The sequence below is a fragment of the Mustela erminea genome, chromosome 18, assembly GCF_009829155.1.
Source record: "Mustela erminea isolate mMusErm1 chromosome 18, mMusErm1.Pri, whole genome shotgun sequence".
Lineage (NCBI taxonomy): Eukaryota > Metazoa > Chordata > Mammalia > Carnivora > Mustelidae > Mustela > Mustela erminea.
Window position 1 is genome coordinate 15,749,229 of NC_045631.1, and position 13,883 is coordinate 15,763,111.

General features: G+C 46.2%; 1 protein-coding gene across 4 annotated transcripts in view; it reads right to left on the bottom strand.

The window, feature by feature from the left end:
• The window catches only part of RAP1GAP2 (RAP1 GTPase activating protein 2), a 232,225-nt gene that overhangs the window by 217,207 nt on the left and 1,135 nt on the right, over positions 1 to 13,883 (bottom strand). The window contains exon 1 of one of the 4 annotated variants that reach the window (XM_032322454.1): positions 4,197 to 4,261. The exons of the other annotated variants lie outside the window; for them this stretch is intronic. Within the exon in view, the coding sequence (XP_032178345.1) occupies positions 4,197 to 4,246 (50 nt within the window). The 5' untranslated portion in view covers positions 4,247 to 4,261. Of the gene's footprint in view, positions 1 to 4,196; positions 4,262 to 13,883 lie in introns of those variants that run through there. 4 annotated transcript variants of the gene reach the window in all.

Sequence of the window (13,883 nt, forward strand, 5' to 3'; positions counted from 1 at the left end):
CTGGGATCGAGCGCCGCATCAGGCTCCCTGCTCAGCGGGAAGCCTGCTTCTCCCTCTCCCGCTCCCCCTGCTTGTGTTGCCTCTCTCTGTGTGTCTCTCTCTGTCAAATAAATAAATAAAATCTTAAAATAATAATAATAATAAAATATCCTAATTCTCAAAATATTTTAATTCTCCAACAAATCTGAACATGGCCGCTTACTACAGGTAAAGATTAAAAGTGGTCCTGCCTTGAGTTTTCACTTTTTTTAAAGATTTTATTTATTTATTTGAGAGAGAGAGTGTGCACAAGCAGGTGGAGGGGTGGAGGGAAAGGGAGAAACAGACTTCATTGCTCAGCAGGAAGCCTGATGCAGGGCTCGATCCCAGGATTCTGGGATTATGACCTGAGCCAAAGGCATATGCTTAACCGACTAAGGCATCCAGATGCCCCGGATTTTCACATTTAAAAATCACTTGAAGCATTTTATTTTATGAGAGAACTACTAAAGCCTTGCCCCATATTCTGTGGCTATTTAGATGTGTCTCTGCTCTTATGTACCATGAGCACATTAAAAGCGTAGCTGATCTGAACAGCTGAAAATCTTTTTATTACCAAGGAGTTCAACAGCTCGACAGATGTGTTCATTTCCTGTGGAACTGGTACACACTATATCTATACCTTAGGGTAAGAATTTGATCGGATCTCCTCCCCCCTCAACCTCCGTTATTACATTATAAAGTTTAATATCTTGCTTTTGAATGCTCCCCAAACCACAAAGCCTTCCTCAGTTCTGCTTCTGAAATACCAGATGTAGAGAGAACTGTAGCCCACAGCCCTCTAGTGCGCTTGCTCTCAGCACCACAAGGTGGCACTGTTGAACACCAGTCCTGCACAGCCTGGTGGAGACTACACTGCTGTGGGGAGGTCCTTGCTCTGTATGAGCTCTTTCTGCAGCGATCCCCACATGTGGGCTCCCTTGCTTCACGTTCAGACATCATTCCCCCAATGAGACCCCGAGCAGCATCCACCAGCTTCCAGGGTGTTGAGCCTGAATCATTCACCATTGAGACTCCCAAGTGTTTCTGGGTAACTATTATGGACTGAGAGTTCGTGTCCCTGTCCGCTCACTCCCCACCTCAAATTCATACATTGAGGACCTACCCCTGCAATACAACTCTACTGGGGCCTTTGTGGAACTAAGGTTAGGTAAGGCCCTGATTCAATAGGATTCGAGTACTTATAAGAAGAGACACCAGAAGAGCTTCTATGCTCTCTCACCATGTGGAAGACACAGGGAGAAGGCAGCCAGCCCTAAGCCAGGAAGGGGGCTCTCCCCAGAACCAGACCATGCTGGCATCCTGATCTTAGATTTCCAGCCTCCGGAACTGTAAGAAAACGTCTGTTTTCTGTCAGAAAACTGTCTGAAAAAAACTGTCAGAAAATAACTGTCAGAAAATATCTGTTGTTTAAGCCACCTAGTCAGGAGTCAGGGGTGGTTTCTTCCTTATCTTTTTTTCTCTTTAAGTTTTTTGTTTTTTTTTTAAGATGTATTTTTTCATTTTAGAGAGAGAGAGAGCGGAGCGTGCGCATGAGCATGAGCCTGAGCGGGGGAAGGGGCAGAGGGAAAAGGAGAGAAGCAGACTCCCTCCCTGCTGAATGTGGAGCCTGACCCAGGGCTCCATGAGGCACTCCATCTCAACGATCCTGAGATTAACACCTGGGCCAAATCAAGAATCGGACACTTAACTAAGGGAGCCACCCAGGCGCTCCTTCAAGCTTATTTATAAGAGCACTTCTTACATTTAGCAAATTAGCAGTCAGCCTGTTTTGTGTAAATATTATTATCCAGTTTCTAATTTACCTTTTAGCTTTATTGTGGATTTGCAACAGTTTTTGTTGCCCAATAATTTACCATTCGTCACCCTCTCTACCACTCAAAATTCTGTGGTTGAGGTACTGGTGACCCCAGCCCTCAGCTCCCTATGTGGGCACATGGCCCAGCCTGGCCAAAGGGAGCAGTCCATCCCCCTGATCCTGGTGATTGGCTCTAGGATGGTCATGTGACCCAAGCCAGGCCAATGACATGACATCCTGAGGCCTGCTGAGACCACTGAGAAAGGAGAGCTCTTTCCATGAGGGTTGCTAACTGGAGAGCTGCCTACAGCTGCTGATAGCCCACTTGCCTCCACAAGGGACTAAAAGCAAAACAGAAAAACAGAGGGACAAACATAGAGCATTATTTGGTGACATTTGAGTGCCTGGGAGCAGTTGTGCCTGAAACATGAAAAGTCCCTGGAGTTCTCAGTTCTGTGAGCCAATAAATCCCCTTTTTCTCTTGAGCCAGTTTGAGTGGAGCAAACCAAGTCAACGTGAAATTCTAGAATGAGGGGCCAAGGCTGTCATGTTGGGAGCATGCCAAGAGGATCAGAGGGTGTCCTGCCCTCAAGAGTGCTCCCTACCAAATGCCTGACCACTCAAGCCACAGCTTCAGGACCTTCTCACAGCAATGGACTTTTACCTGGGGGTGAAAAGTAACCCCAAACCTAATTAGGGCACTAACAAAAATTCATGCATCATTCGGTTCAGCCCAAGATCCAACCCAGTCAGGCAGCATCAGGGCAGAGAAAGAGAGAGATTCAGACCAGGAATCTAAGCTCTACCCCTTTAAAACTTCCTACTTCCTCCTCTATGAAGCGGGGGAGGAATTAAACTAAGAACACTGATCTGAGAGGTCCTGCAGTCCTGGGGTACTGCCTCCTTACCAGGGAGAGGACACTAAGTAACTGCCAGCTTTCTACTAACTCTTTAAGCAGATTAACTCTACTTTTATCTATTTTATGTACTGGTGGCTTAATTTTAAAAGTGATTCCACTTCTAAATGACAATTTTGATTACTTGGACTTTGATTTTTGGGATCTTCCCAGCGCAGAGGTGGGCTGAGCAGGCTGGAAACCCAATGACCCCTTCTGCTCTGACATGTTAGAGTTTTCTGACAATGGGAACTTGGCCGTCCAGACAGGCTGGGTGGGATAGTCCAGGTATAGGCAAAACAGAGGAGAAGTTAACCCCCTGGGCAAGACCTGGGCAGAAACCCTGACTCGGCCACTTATTTGCTGGGTGGCCTTGACTAACCACTTTCCTTCTCCAAGCCTCAGTTTCCTCATCTGTAAAATGGGGATGCTGATACCTTCCTCTGAGCATCACTATGAAGACTAACTGCAACACCCCAATCCTGGAGACAGAATAAAGTGTGCAGGAAGCTCAGGTTGTTATTATTGATGATATTATTCTTCTTTGTATTCCATTTACAGAATATGCCTGGTTCGATGTGTCCACAATGTTACTTCAGAGATGCTCCCTGGTCCTGGTGTAGGTGGGATGATGTGGAATGGGGAGGCGCCCCAGCCAGACATTCTCCTTTGATTTTTTTGACTTCTCCCAAAGCAGGTTACCTTGTATTCGAAATCCCACCAAGCAGAGGTCAGGCCTCCGGCCGAAGCAGCCCTCAATGTTCGTTTGGACACTGGGGACATAGGCCCAACCCAGGTGAATCCCGGTGCTGCTGCGTCTGAAACCGGCTCAGCCTGCAGTCAGGTAACCTGATACCCAAAGGCCTGGGCAGGACTGCGGTGGGGGCAGGGGCAACGACCCACCTACTCAGGGACCTCTTCCTTCACATTCTAAGCCCCCACCTCTGAGCCCCCAACTCCAAAGTGCCCCATCCTTAGAGGTCCCTGTATAGATAGGGCTATCTCCTTGAACAGGGCCGCTGAAGGTTGTGGGTTGTGCCCCTGGGGCTCAATTCGTTGGCCCAACCAAAGCAGCAGACGGAATGGAGGTGGGCGGGGGACCCCCAAGGCACAAATCCGAAAGCTGAGGTTGGGGGGTGGGGGGAAAGGAAGGAGGAAAACCCAGCCTATGAGCCTGTGGAAGGAGGGTAGGGTCCTCCAAAGACTGACGTCAGGGACAGGGTCCCAGGTTCCAGTGCCGACCTCTCGGGAGAGCCGCAAATACCCCGCGCAGGGACGCGGGATGGTTACGACCCCCAGTCCGGCGCCTCTCTGTAAACCTGTCCCCGCAACCTCAGCTCAAGAAGAAACTTCGGGCCAGCGCCCCGCTCCTTCCCGCGCCCAACCGGACCTCGGGGCGCGGGGCGCGGGGCGCGCGAGTTCGCTCCGCACCTGGCCCCGCGGCCCCCCCGGTGCCCACTCACCAGCGCACCAGCTGCCAGCGCTTCTCCCCCGGCGCCCGGCGGCCCGCCATGCCTTGCCCCGCCGCCCGCCAGCTCCCTGCCCGCGGCGGGCCACTAGGCGGAGGCAAGTCCTGCTGCCGCAGGCCAGTGCGGAGGGCGCGCTCGCGGGCGCGGGGCGCGGCGCGGGTCCCGGAGGGCGGGGCGGGAGCGGCGCGACTCCGCCTGGAGCCCAGTCGGTGCGGCTCGCGGCGCTCAACCCCGTGCGGCCGCGGCCCCGCCCCTGGAGCTGGCTGGGTCTGGCTTGGGGCTGGTGCTGGCTGCGCGCTCCTGCGTCGCAGCTCCCGAGGCCACAGTCGGTCGGGTCACTGCCCAGCGGTGCGGAAGAGCCGGGTTTCTTGGGAGCACTGCGTGAGAAATCAGGTTCTCAGAGTTCTACTTCGAGGGAAACCGGACTTACTGAGTGACGAGCCCTTTCTCCCTTACGACACCTGCTCTACCTCCCTAGAAAGTTATGCATAAAAATTAAATCTCTCTCCCTAAAATGAAAATTCGTGTGCCCTACAGATTGTTAAAATATTTTACAGTGACTGTATTTAAAACAGTAGGACCTTGGCCCAGCGTGCTGCCCATCCGGGCTTCAAGCTACTTCCACCCCAGGATCGCTGACATTCCTGTAACTGAGCAGAGACCAGTCTGGCCCACAGCACCATAAGCGAATGCTTCTCAAGCCTAGTTTGAAGCAGCTGAGTTTTAGAAATGTTTGTATAGAGGTTGCCTACACGTTGTAGAGTGCCCTCCAAATTCATCTGCCTCCCATACCAGGACAAGCTGCATCCTTTGCAGGAGGGAAACATGCAGAGAGGAGAAAACCTGGCCTCCAGTGTGAAGATCCTGAGAGCCTGCCTACCTCTTACGGATTGTTGGCCATACCCAGGAGTATTGAAGAAGTTTGCAGGGAAATCCAAAAGCTACTGACATTTGCTATTATATATATCCATAAGTGACTTCCCCAGTGTTCAACGAAAACCAAGACTGCATATATCCTAAGAATTCTCACCAAAGCTTTCCACCATGTCTAAAGAAGTGACAGGAAGCAAAAGGAGATAAGAATGTAACCAACATAGAGGCACCATATAAAAAGAAAACAGGGAAGGACATACAGACAAGGTAAGTTGGCAGCTTGTCTTTGAACTTGAAAGGTATTCTGAGTCTACCAATTGCCTTTGAGCATCCCTTTTGGAGGGGGAGCAGAGGGAGAGGGAGAAAGTGAATCTTAAGCAGGCTCCATGCCCCGAGGGGAGCCCCAGGAGGGGTTGAATCCCTGAGATCATGACCTGAGCCAAAATTAAGGTTTGGACACTTAACTAAATGAGTCACCCAGGCGCCCCTGAGTATCCTTTCTTTAAGTTTTCCCAGTTTAATTAACACAGAAACCAAGGAAACAAACAGAAAGTCCAGAAACATCCCCAAAGATGTGTGTGATATGTATTTCAATTTGGTGGGGGAATTGGTAGTGGGACAATTAGTTAACCATTGGGGAGGGAGTGTCTATTTCACATCACAAAATACAGTTCACATCTACTTGTGATCTCTCTCTATCAAATAAATAAATAAAATCTTTTTTTAAAAATCTAAAAAAAAAACTAATGATGTACTGTATGATGACTAGCATACATAATTTTAAAAAATCAGTAAATCTTTAAAATAAATAAAATATAATGAAGAAATCAGTTACCATAAATAACTAGTGTGTGCGTGTATATATATATATATATATATATATATATATATTATTTATTTATTTATTTATTTGACACAGAGAGAGAGAGAGGCAGTGAGAGAGGGAACTTACAAGCAGTGGGAATGGGAAAGGGAGAGCAGTCTTCTGGTGGAGCAGGGCATCCAATGTGGGGTTCAATCCCAGGACCTTGGGATCATGACCTGAGCTGAAGGCAAATGCTTAACAACTAAGTCACCCAAGCACCCTAAGAACTAGTATATTAATGTATTTGTTAGAAAAATCTGGAATAATTATTGGAACATATAAAAAGGTGATTTATGTATGGATGGGTGAAGTCATAATGATTTTTATTTTACTCTTTTTCTAATCCATATATCCTAATTTTTCTAAATATGTGCAATAAGAAAAAATAAAATAAGAGCGACAATAAAAGTCACTTTTCAAATGATTACACTACCAAGATATTCATCACATTACAGTTTATAACTTTAAAAAGTAGAAACAACTAGGGGCACCTGGGGGCCTCAACTGGTTTAAGCATCTGCCTTCAGCTCAGGTTATGATCCTGGGTCATGGGATCGAGCCCCACATTGGGCTCCAGCCCCACATTGGGATCCCCACTCAGCGGGGAGTCTGCTTCTCTCTCTCCCTCTGCCCCTGTCCTCACTCATGCTCTCATGCTGTCTCTCTCTCAAATAAATAAATAAAATCTTTTTTTTAAATGTAGAGGAGCACCTGGGTGGCTCAGATGGTTAAGCGTCTGCCTTCAGCTCAGGTCATAATCTACAGGTCCTGGGATTGAGCCCCATGTTGGGCTCCCAGCTCAGTGGGTAGTCTGCTGCTCCCTTTCCCCCTGCCTCTCCCCCTGCTTGTGCTCTCTCTGTCTCTGTCTCTCTCTCAAATGAATAAATAAATAAATAAATATATTTTTTTAAAGATTTTATTTATTTATTTGTCAGGGATAGAGGGAGAGAGAGCGAGCGAGCACAGGCAGACAGAGAGGCAGCCAGAGGCAGAGGGAGAAGCAGGCTCCCTGCCGAGGAAGGAGCCCGATGTGGGACTGGATCCCAGGACGCTGGGATCATGACCTGAGCCGAAGGCAGCGGCTTAATCCACTGAGCCACCCAGGCGTCCCAATAAATAAATATTTTTTTAAAAAGGAAGAACAACCTGATTATCAAATAATAAGAAAATGGATTGATACATTGTACTATAGTTTGCATGTATAGTGGAATTATACTCTGTAATGGAGAAAAATATTCATGCTATATTGCTAAGTTGAAAAGACTACAGGAGAACCCAGGTTAACTCAGTTCTTTGGGTGTCCAACTCTTGATTTCAGCTCTGGTCTCCATATCAGGATCTCATGGTCATGAGTTCAAGCCCTGTGTTGGACTCTACACTGTACGTGGCACCTACTTAAAAAAAAATAACAAATATTAAATAAAAAGACTACAAAATAAGATATTAAAATTATATATTTATATATGCAATGGAAAAAGATTTTTTTTAATGCCAAATGTTACAGGTGGGGAACTTATCGGATTCAGAGCTCAGCAGGAAGTGGGACACATAGAACTTATTAATGATGGAAAACTTTGAGCAGAAAAGTTTAAGACAATGGGGACAATGAGAACAATGATGGACAATGAGGAGGTTTTTACTCTTTGAAGCATCAACATGTCCTATTTTTTAAGGTGTTTTTAAGAATTGTCTGGGGGCGCCTGGGTGGCTCAGTGGGTTGTGGTCTCTGCCTTCAGCTGGGGTCATGTTCCTGGGGTCCTGGGATCAAGCCCCGCTTTGGGCTCTCTGCTCTGCAGACAGCCTGCTTCCTCCTCTCTCTCTGCCTGCCTCTCTGCCTACTTGTGATCTCCATCTGTCAAATGAATGAATAAAATCTTAAAAAAATTGTCTGGATATAAAAAGAAATTATCTCTATAATATGTATATAATTCTGTATTACCTGGATGATGAGATTATAGGTTCTTTATTTTCTTCATCAGAAATTTAAAAAAAAATTTTTTAATTTTTTACAATTTTAAGTAGGCTCCACACCCTATATGGAGCTTGAACTCATGGCCTTGAGATCAAGAGTCACATGCTCTACTGACTGAGCCAGCCAGCTGTCCCTAAAAATCTTATTTTTTTCTTTTTTTTTAACGTAGATTCCACACTGGGTGTGGGCTTGAACTCACAACCCTGAGATCAAGACCTGAGCTGAGATCAAGAGTTGGACGCTTAACCAACTCAGTTGGATGCCTACCCACCCAGGCAACCCCCTAAAAAATCATTTTAAAGTAGTAATTTCTATTTTTTTAAGATTTTACTTATTTATTTGAGAGAGAGAGAGCACGAGCAGGGAGGGGGCAGAGGAAGAAGCAGTCTCCCAGCTCAGCAGAGAGTCTAATGTGGGACTCAAATGTGGGACTTGATTCCAGGGCTCTGGGATGGTGACCCAAGCTGAAGGCAGACAGTTAAATGACAGAGCCACCCAGGCGCCCCAAGTAATAATTTATCTCTAACAAATAAAAGGCAAAAACCAAGCAGAAATAGATAGCCAATTATTTTTAAGAGGTTGCAAAACTATAAAAACTATACAGAAACGTGAAAAAAAGTTATGATCCAATGTGGTGGAAAAAAATCAGATAGTTATGGCATGGAAACAACTAGGTGAGTCATCATGCATATGAAAATACTGGAAGATAATTCACAAGTGATATTAGTTATACTAGGGCAATAGGATCACAGGCACAATTTTGTTATTGCATTCATTTCCCAGCCTTTCTAAAGTGTAGTTCTAATACTTCTCTAATAAAACATATTAGAAAGAAAAAGCTGTAGAAAGTGACACATTTAAGGCAAAATGAAGAGCATCATGTGGTACAGTTAATATAAATCCTGGCGCACCTGGATGGCTCAGTTGGTTAAGCATCTGCTTTCAGCTCAGGTCATGATTTTGGGGTTCTGGGGTTGAGCCCCATCATTGGGCTCCCTGCTCAGCAGGAAGTCTGCTTCTCCCTCTGCCCCTCCCCCCATTTATGCTCACTCACACTCTCTCTAAAATAAATTCTTTTTTTAAAAAAAAACTTAGGGGAAAATAAAGGGGAAAAGGAGCCACAGTTACACCAGATCACCAAGGAGTTTGGAGCTAGTTGCCCAAGATCATGGAACATGATCTAAAATGGATGGATCTGTAGCCACCTGGGTGGCTTAGTCAGTTAAGTGGCTGCCTTTGGCTCAGGTCATGATCCCAGAGTCCTGGGATGGAATCCTGCATCAGGTCTCTGCTTCTCCCTCAGCCTGCCACTTCCCCAGCTTGTGCTCTCTCTCTTGTCTCTCTCCATGTGTCAAATAAATAAATAAAATCTTTAAAAGTAAATAAATAAAATTAAAATGATGTATTTGAGACATAGGTAGCAGAACCCCTACATTCAGTATTTATCCTGCTTATTTCTTTTAAAGATTTTATTTATTTATTTGACAGGGAGATAGAGAGCACAAGAAGGTAGAGAGGCAGGCAGAGAGAGAGGGAGAAGCAGGCTCTCCACCGAGCAGGGAGCCCCATGTGAGGCTCTATCCCAGGACACCAGGATCATGATCTCACCCGAAGGCAGATGCTTAACCAGCTGAGCTGCCCAGGTGCCCCATTTGCTTATTTTTAATTTATTTATTTTAAGAAAACCTCCCTGAAATTTCAATAATATCTGTTGAGAGAGCTCCTGAGCTCTCTTCCCTAGGGGGAGGACGGTGGATGTAAGCAAGGTTGAAGCAGAGGGTATGTGTCTGAGGCCAGACTGCGGCCCAGTACACACACACACACACACACACACACACACACACACACAGCTCATTCCCATCGCCATACTAGTGGTTTAGGAATAATCGAAGACTGAACTTCAGGTCTGAGATTTTGAGACCATCTTGTCCAAATCAGGTATTTCTTTTAAAGATTTTATTTATTTATTTGACAGAAAGATCATAAGTAGGCAGAGAGGCAGGCAGAAAGAGAGGGGGAAGCAGGCTCCCTGCTGAGCTGAGAGCTGGATGCGGGGCTCTATCCCAGGACCCTGAGATCATGACCTGAGCCTAAGGCAGAGGCTTAGCCCACTGAGCTATCCAGGTGCCCCTAAATCAGGTATTCTATCACTGAGGAGAGTGCAGCCTTGCTCCAGTTTGATCTTTCATTAGGAAGGTGAGCTGTCTAAGAGGCTCACCCAGATGACCACTGGCCAGCTTTTCCATCCCAGAACTCCCTACCCACCATCGCTGTAGCCACAGAATCCTAAGGGACCCAGGGTGGGTAGTCTTTAGGCTCCAACTCTTAACTCAGTAGGTGAGGACAACATAGCCAGGGTATTTGAAGAAAAGAAAGAGACTGCCGCTGTAACTCGGTCACCTGCCTCCTTGTTCCATGGAGAGATGGTATTGGTTCCCACCAATGCTAGGGCACTCAATGGGCAGTGGCCTGACAGAGAACAACAAATGAGACCCAAGTCAATAAGGAAGGTTGTGCCAGATACCTCATCCCTCCAGAACCTTTCACCATCTTTTACAACCCTGCTTGTGCCCAAGCGGAGTCCAGGCAATGTCAATGGCCTCCCTTCACTTCCGGCTGCTGACTGGGATTGGCTAGAAAATGCATCAGCAGGGTATTGGGAGGCCAGAGGAGAGTGAGGTCAGTCTCCTTATTCCTCAGCTCCTTCCCTGCTAGGTCTCTGTGGGTGCACTGATTCCATTTAAGGAAAGCTACAGCTCCCAATAGGCCGCTCTGCTCCCCATATCCACCCTTTCTGAGTTCCCCAAACTGCCTTCTCTTGTCCCTCCAGGCCTAGGGATGGTTAAGAGCTCTACCTATATCTTGTCCCTTAAACTCCAACCACAGCTTTGCAAATAGTCCCTTAACTCATTTTAAATGTGCTGTCTATTCCCTGCCAGGACACTGACCCATATACAGAGCTGTTACCCAGACAGAACTCAGAAAGCCGGTACTCCTAAGATGTCACAAAGAGATGAAGGGAAATTCTAGGCCTTCTCTGCTACTCAGACCTTATTCTTCTAGCTGGTATGCAGCTTCGCTGAAAGCTCATGACACATGTGAGGGCCTTCCTCCAGAGCTGGTTTCAGCCCCTCACTGAGAGGCCTAACAAAGTTACCTCTGGCCTTGACTGGGCTAGGGTTTGAGTCTAGGCTCCACTGCTTACCACCTGGGTGTTAAATTTGACCTCTCTTGAGTCTCATTTTCTCTACCTACAAATGGGAATCAATCTTTCCAATAAGATTTCTCTATAGTTTAAATGACATTATGTGGGTAAATTGCTCCGCTCAAAATAATGGTTATTTCTGATGTGAGATGTACATTTTTTTTTGAAGAGTCTAATGTTTCTATTTTTGTTTTTTGGTTTGCTTGTTTGTCTTTTTTTTAAGTAGGCTCCACACCCAGCCTGGAGCCCATCTCGGGGCTAGAACTCATAACCCTAAAATTAAGACTAAGCTGAGATCAAGAGTTGGACATTTAACCGACTGAGGCAACCAGATGCACCGTGTTTGTTTTTTTTTTTTTTTTTTTTTTTAAAGTCATTTTTTTTTTTAATTTATTTCCAGCATAACAGTATTCATTATTTTTGCACCACACCCCGTGCTCCATGCAATCCGTGCCCTCTATAATACCCACCACCTGGTACCCCAACCTCCCACCCCCCGTCCCTTCAAAACCCTCAGATTGTTTTTCAGAGTCCATAGTCTCTCATGGTTCACCTCCCCTTCCAATTTCCCCCAACTCCCTTCTCCACTCTAAGTCCCCATGTCCTCCATGCTATTTGTTATGCTCCACAAATAAGTGAAACCATATGATAATTGACTCTCTCTGCTTGACTTATTTCACTCAGCATAATCTCTTCCAGTCCAGTCCATGTTGCTACAAAAGTTGGGTATTCATCCTTTCTGATGGAGGCATAATACTCTATCCCCAGGGGTACAGGTCTGTGAATCACCAGGTTTACACACTTCACAGCACTCACCAAAGCACATACCCTCCCCAATGTCCATAATCCCACCCCCTTCTCCCAAACCCCCTCCCCCCAGCAACCCTCAGTTTGTTTTGTCCGTGTTTGTTTTTTAAGTAAGCTCTACGTCCAACCTGGGGATCGAACTCACGACCCAAAGACCAAGTGTCACTCACTCCACTGACCATGCCCATCAGCTGCCCCAAATGTACACTTTTTATACACTTTGTTTTCCTTAGACTTTTTATTACGGGTTTAATTTTGAGGGACGCATGCTGTCTCTGTCTATAGAACATGCAACTCTTGATCACGGGGCCATGAGTTTGAATCCTATGTTGGGGGTAGAGTTTACTTTAAAAAAAAGTTTAATTTTGAAAATAGTAAAGATTTTTAAGCACTGTTTAGTAGATTGCCTAGCACAAAGAAAGTGCTTAATGGACGTTAATTATTATCAACATCATCATTTCCAGTGTCATCTCCACATCTCACAACATGTCTGTGTCCCCCTACAACCTGAAGTAGAGGGCCATGCAGTCCGCTTTGCTCAATATTACTCTGTGTACTGGCTTTATGACTGTTCACGTCCTCAAGGAAGTGCCCCTGAATCCCCTTTCTCCAAGTCCAGGCCCTAACTCTATTACTCTCTTATCTCTATTGGCCCATCACTTTCGGTTATTTTATGGGTGTTTGTGCACATCTTTTGTCATTTCACATGTTGCCAGAGATGTTGTTCGTGCCCCGAAGATACCCCTTAGAGGCCAGGCCTTCTGTGCCCAGCTGGGAGCTTGGCTCAGAGCAGAACTCTGTAAGAAGTGCTTCTTGGAGCAAGGTTAGAGCTTCACATGAAGTAGGGCCACCCCTCATACACACAGCTAAAGCAGGACTGTTTGGGGTGAAAAGCTGCTGATACAGAACAGGGAGAAAAACATTTAGGACGTGGTCATAACAATCCCATCTGTACAAAACACATTCACTCTCACCCCCTGACGCCACCATAATGAACCTGTTGGCAGAGTAGATGTTACTTCTCCCATTTTACTGAGGATTGGGCCCCCCCAAAGCACAGCTAGAATCTAGAGTTCCTACAGAGTGGGCTTTGAAATGCCTTTGAACAAAATAGGAACTCCACTTGTCAAGAGACCTAACAGAGAGTCATTTCTTCAACTTTTTGAGGCTTATAATCTTCTAGAAGCATCTAAAGCCCTTCTTTCTTTCTTTCTTTTTAAGATTTTATTTATTGTTTTGACAGAGAGAGAGAGAGAGCAAGAGAGGGAACACAAGCAGGGGGAGTGAGAGAGGGAGAAGCAGGCTTCCTGCTGAGCAGGGAACCTGACGTGGGGCTCGATCCCAGGATCCTGGGGTCATGACCTGAACCAAAGGCAGACACTTAACGACTGAGCCACCCAGAACCCTTAAAGCCTTTATTGACATCTAAGTCCAGTTAAGGCTTAAAAGTTGAATGGGAAGGGCAGGGAGGAAAGGGATCCACAGAGAGAAGACAGGGTACCTCGAGGCAAATGAATTGCCAAAACCCTCTCCAAAGCCCATATGCCAGAGTCTTCCAGTTCTGGAGACAAAGATGGAGGACTTCTCTGGATATTTGGCCCAAAAGGGCAGGGCATGGACTGTCTGGTTGGCAGTGATGTGGGAAAAGTCAGATCAGCCCTTTAATCTGAATTCCCTCAGACCCTTCCTCTGGCTCCTAAAGGTAGGGATGGAAATGACTTACCTAGAGCTGGGCTACCTTCCACTCACACAACGCGACCTGGCCCCTTGCATCATGACCATGAATGCCTAAAGAGCATGCAGCACTGTTTTAAGCACTTTACAGATATTAATTTACTTCATCCTCACAACAAATCAAAGACTTACAGGCTGCATAGATCATCATTATCCTATTTTACAGATCAGGAGACTAAGGTCCAGGGAAGAGACAGGTATTTGTAGAGCCCGAATTAGATGCCA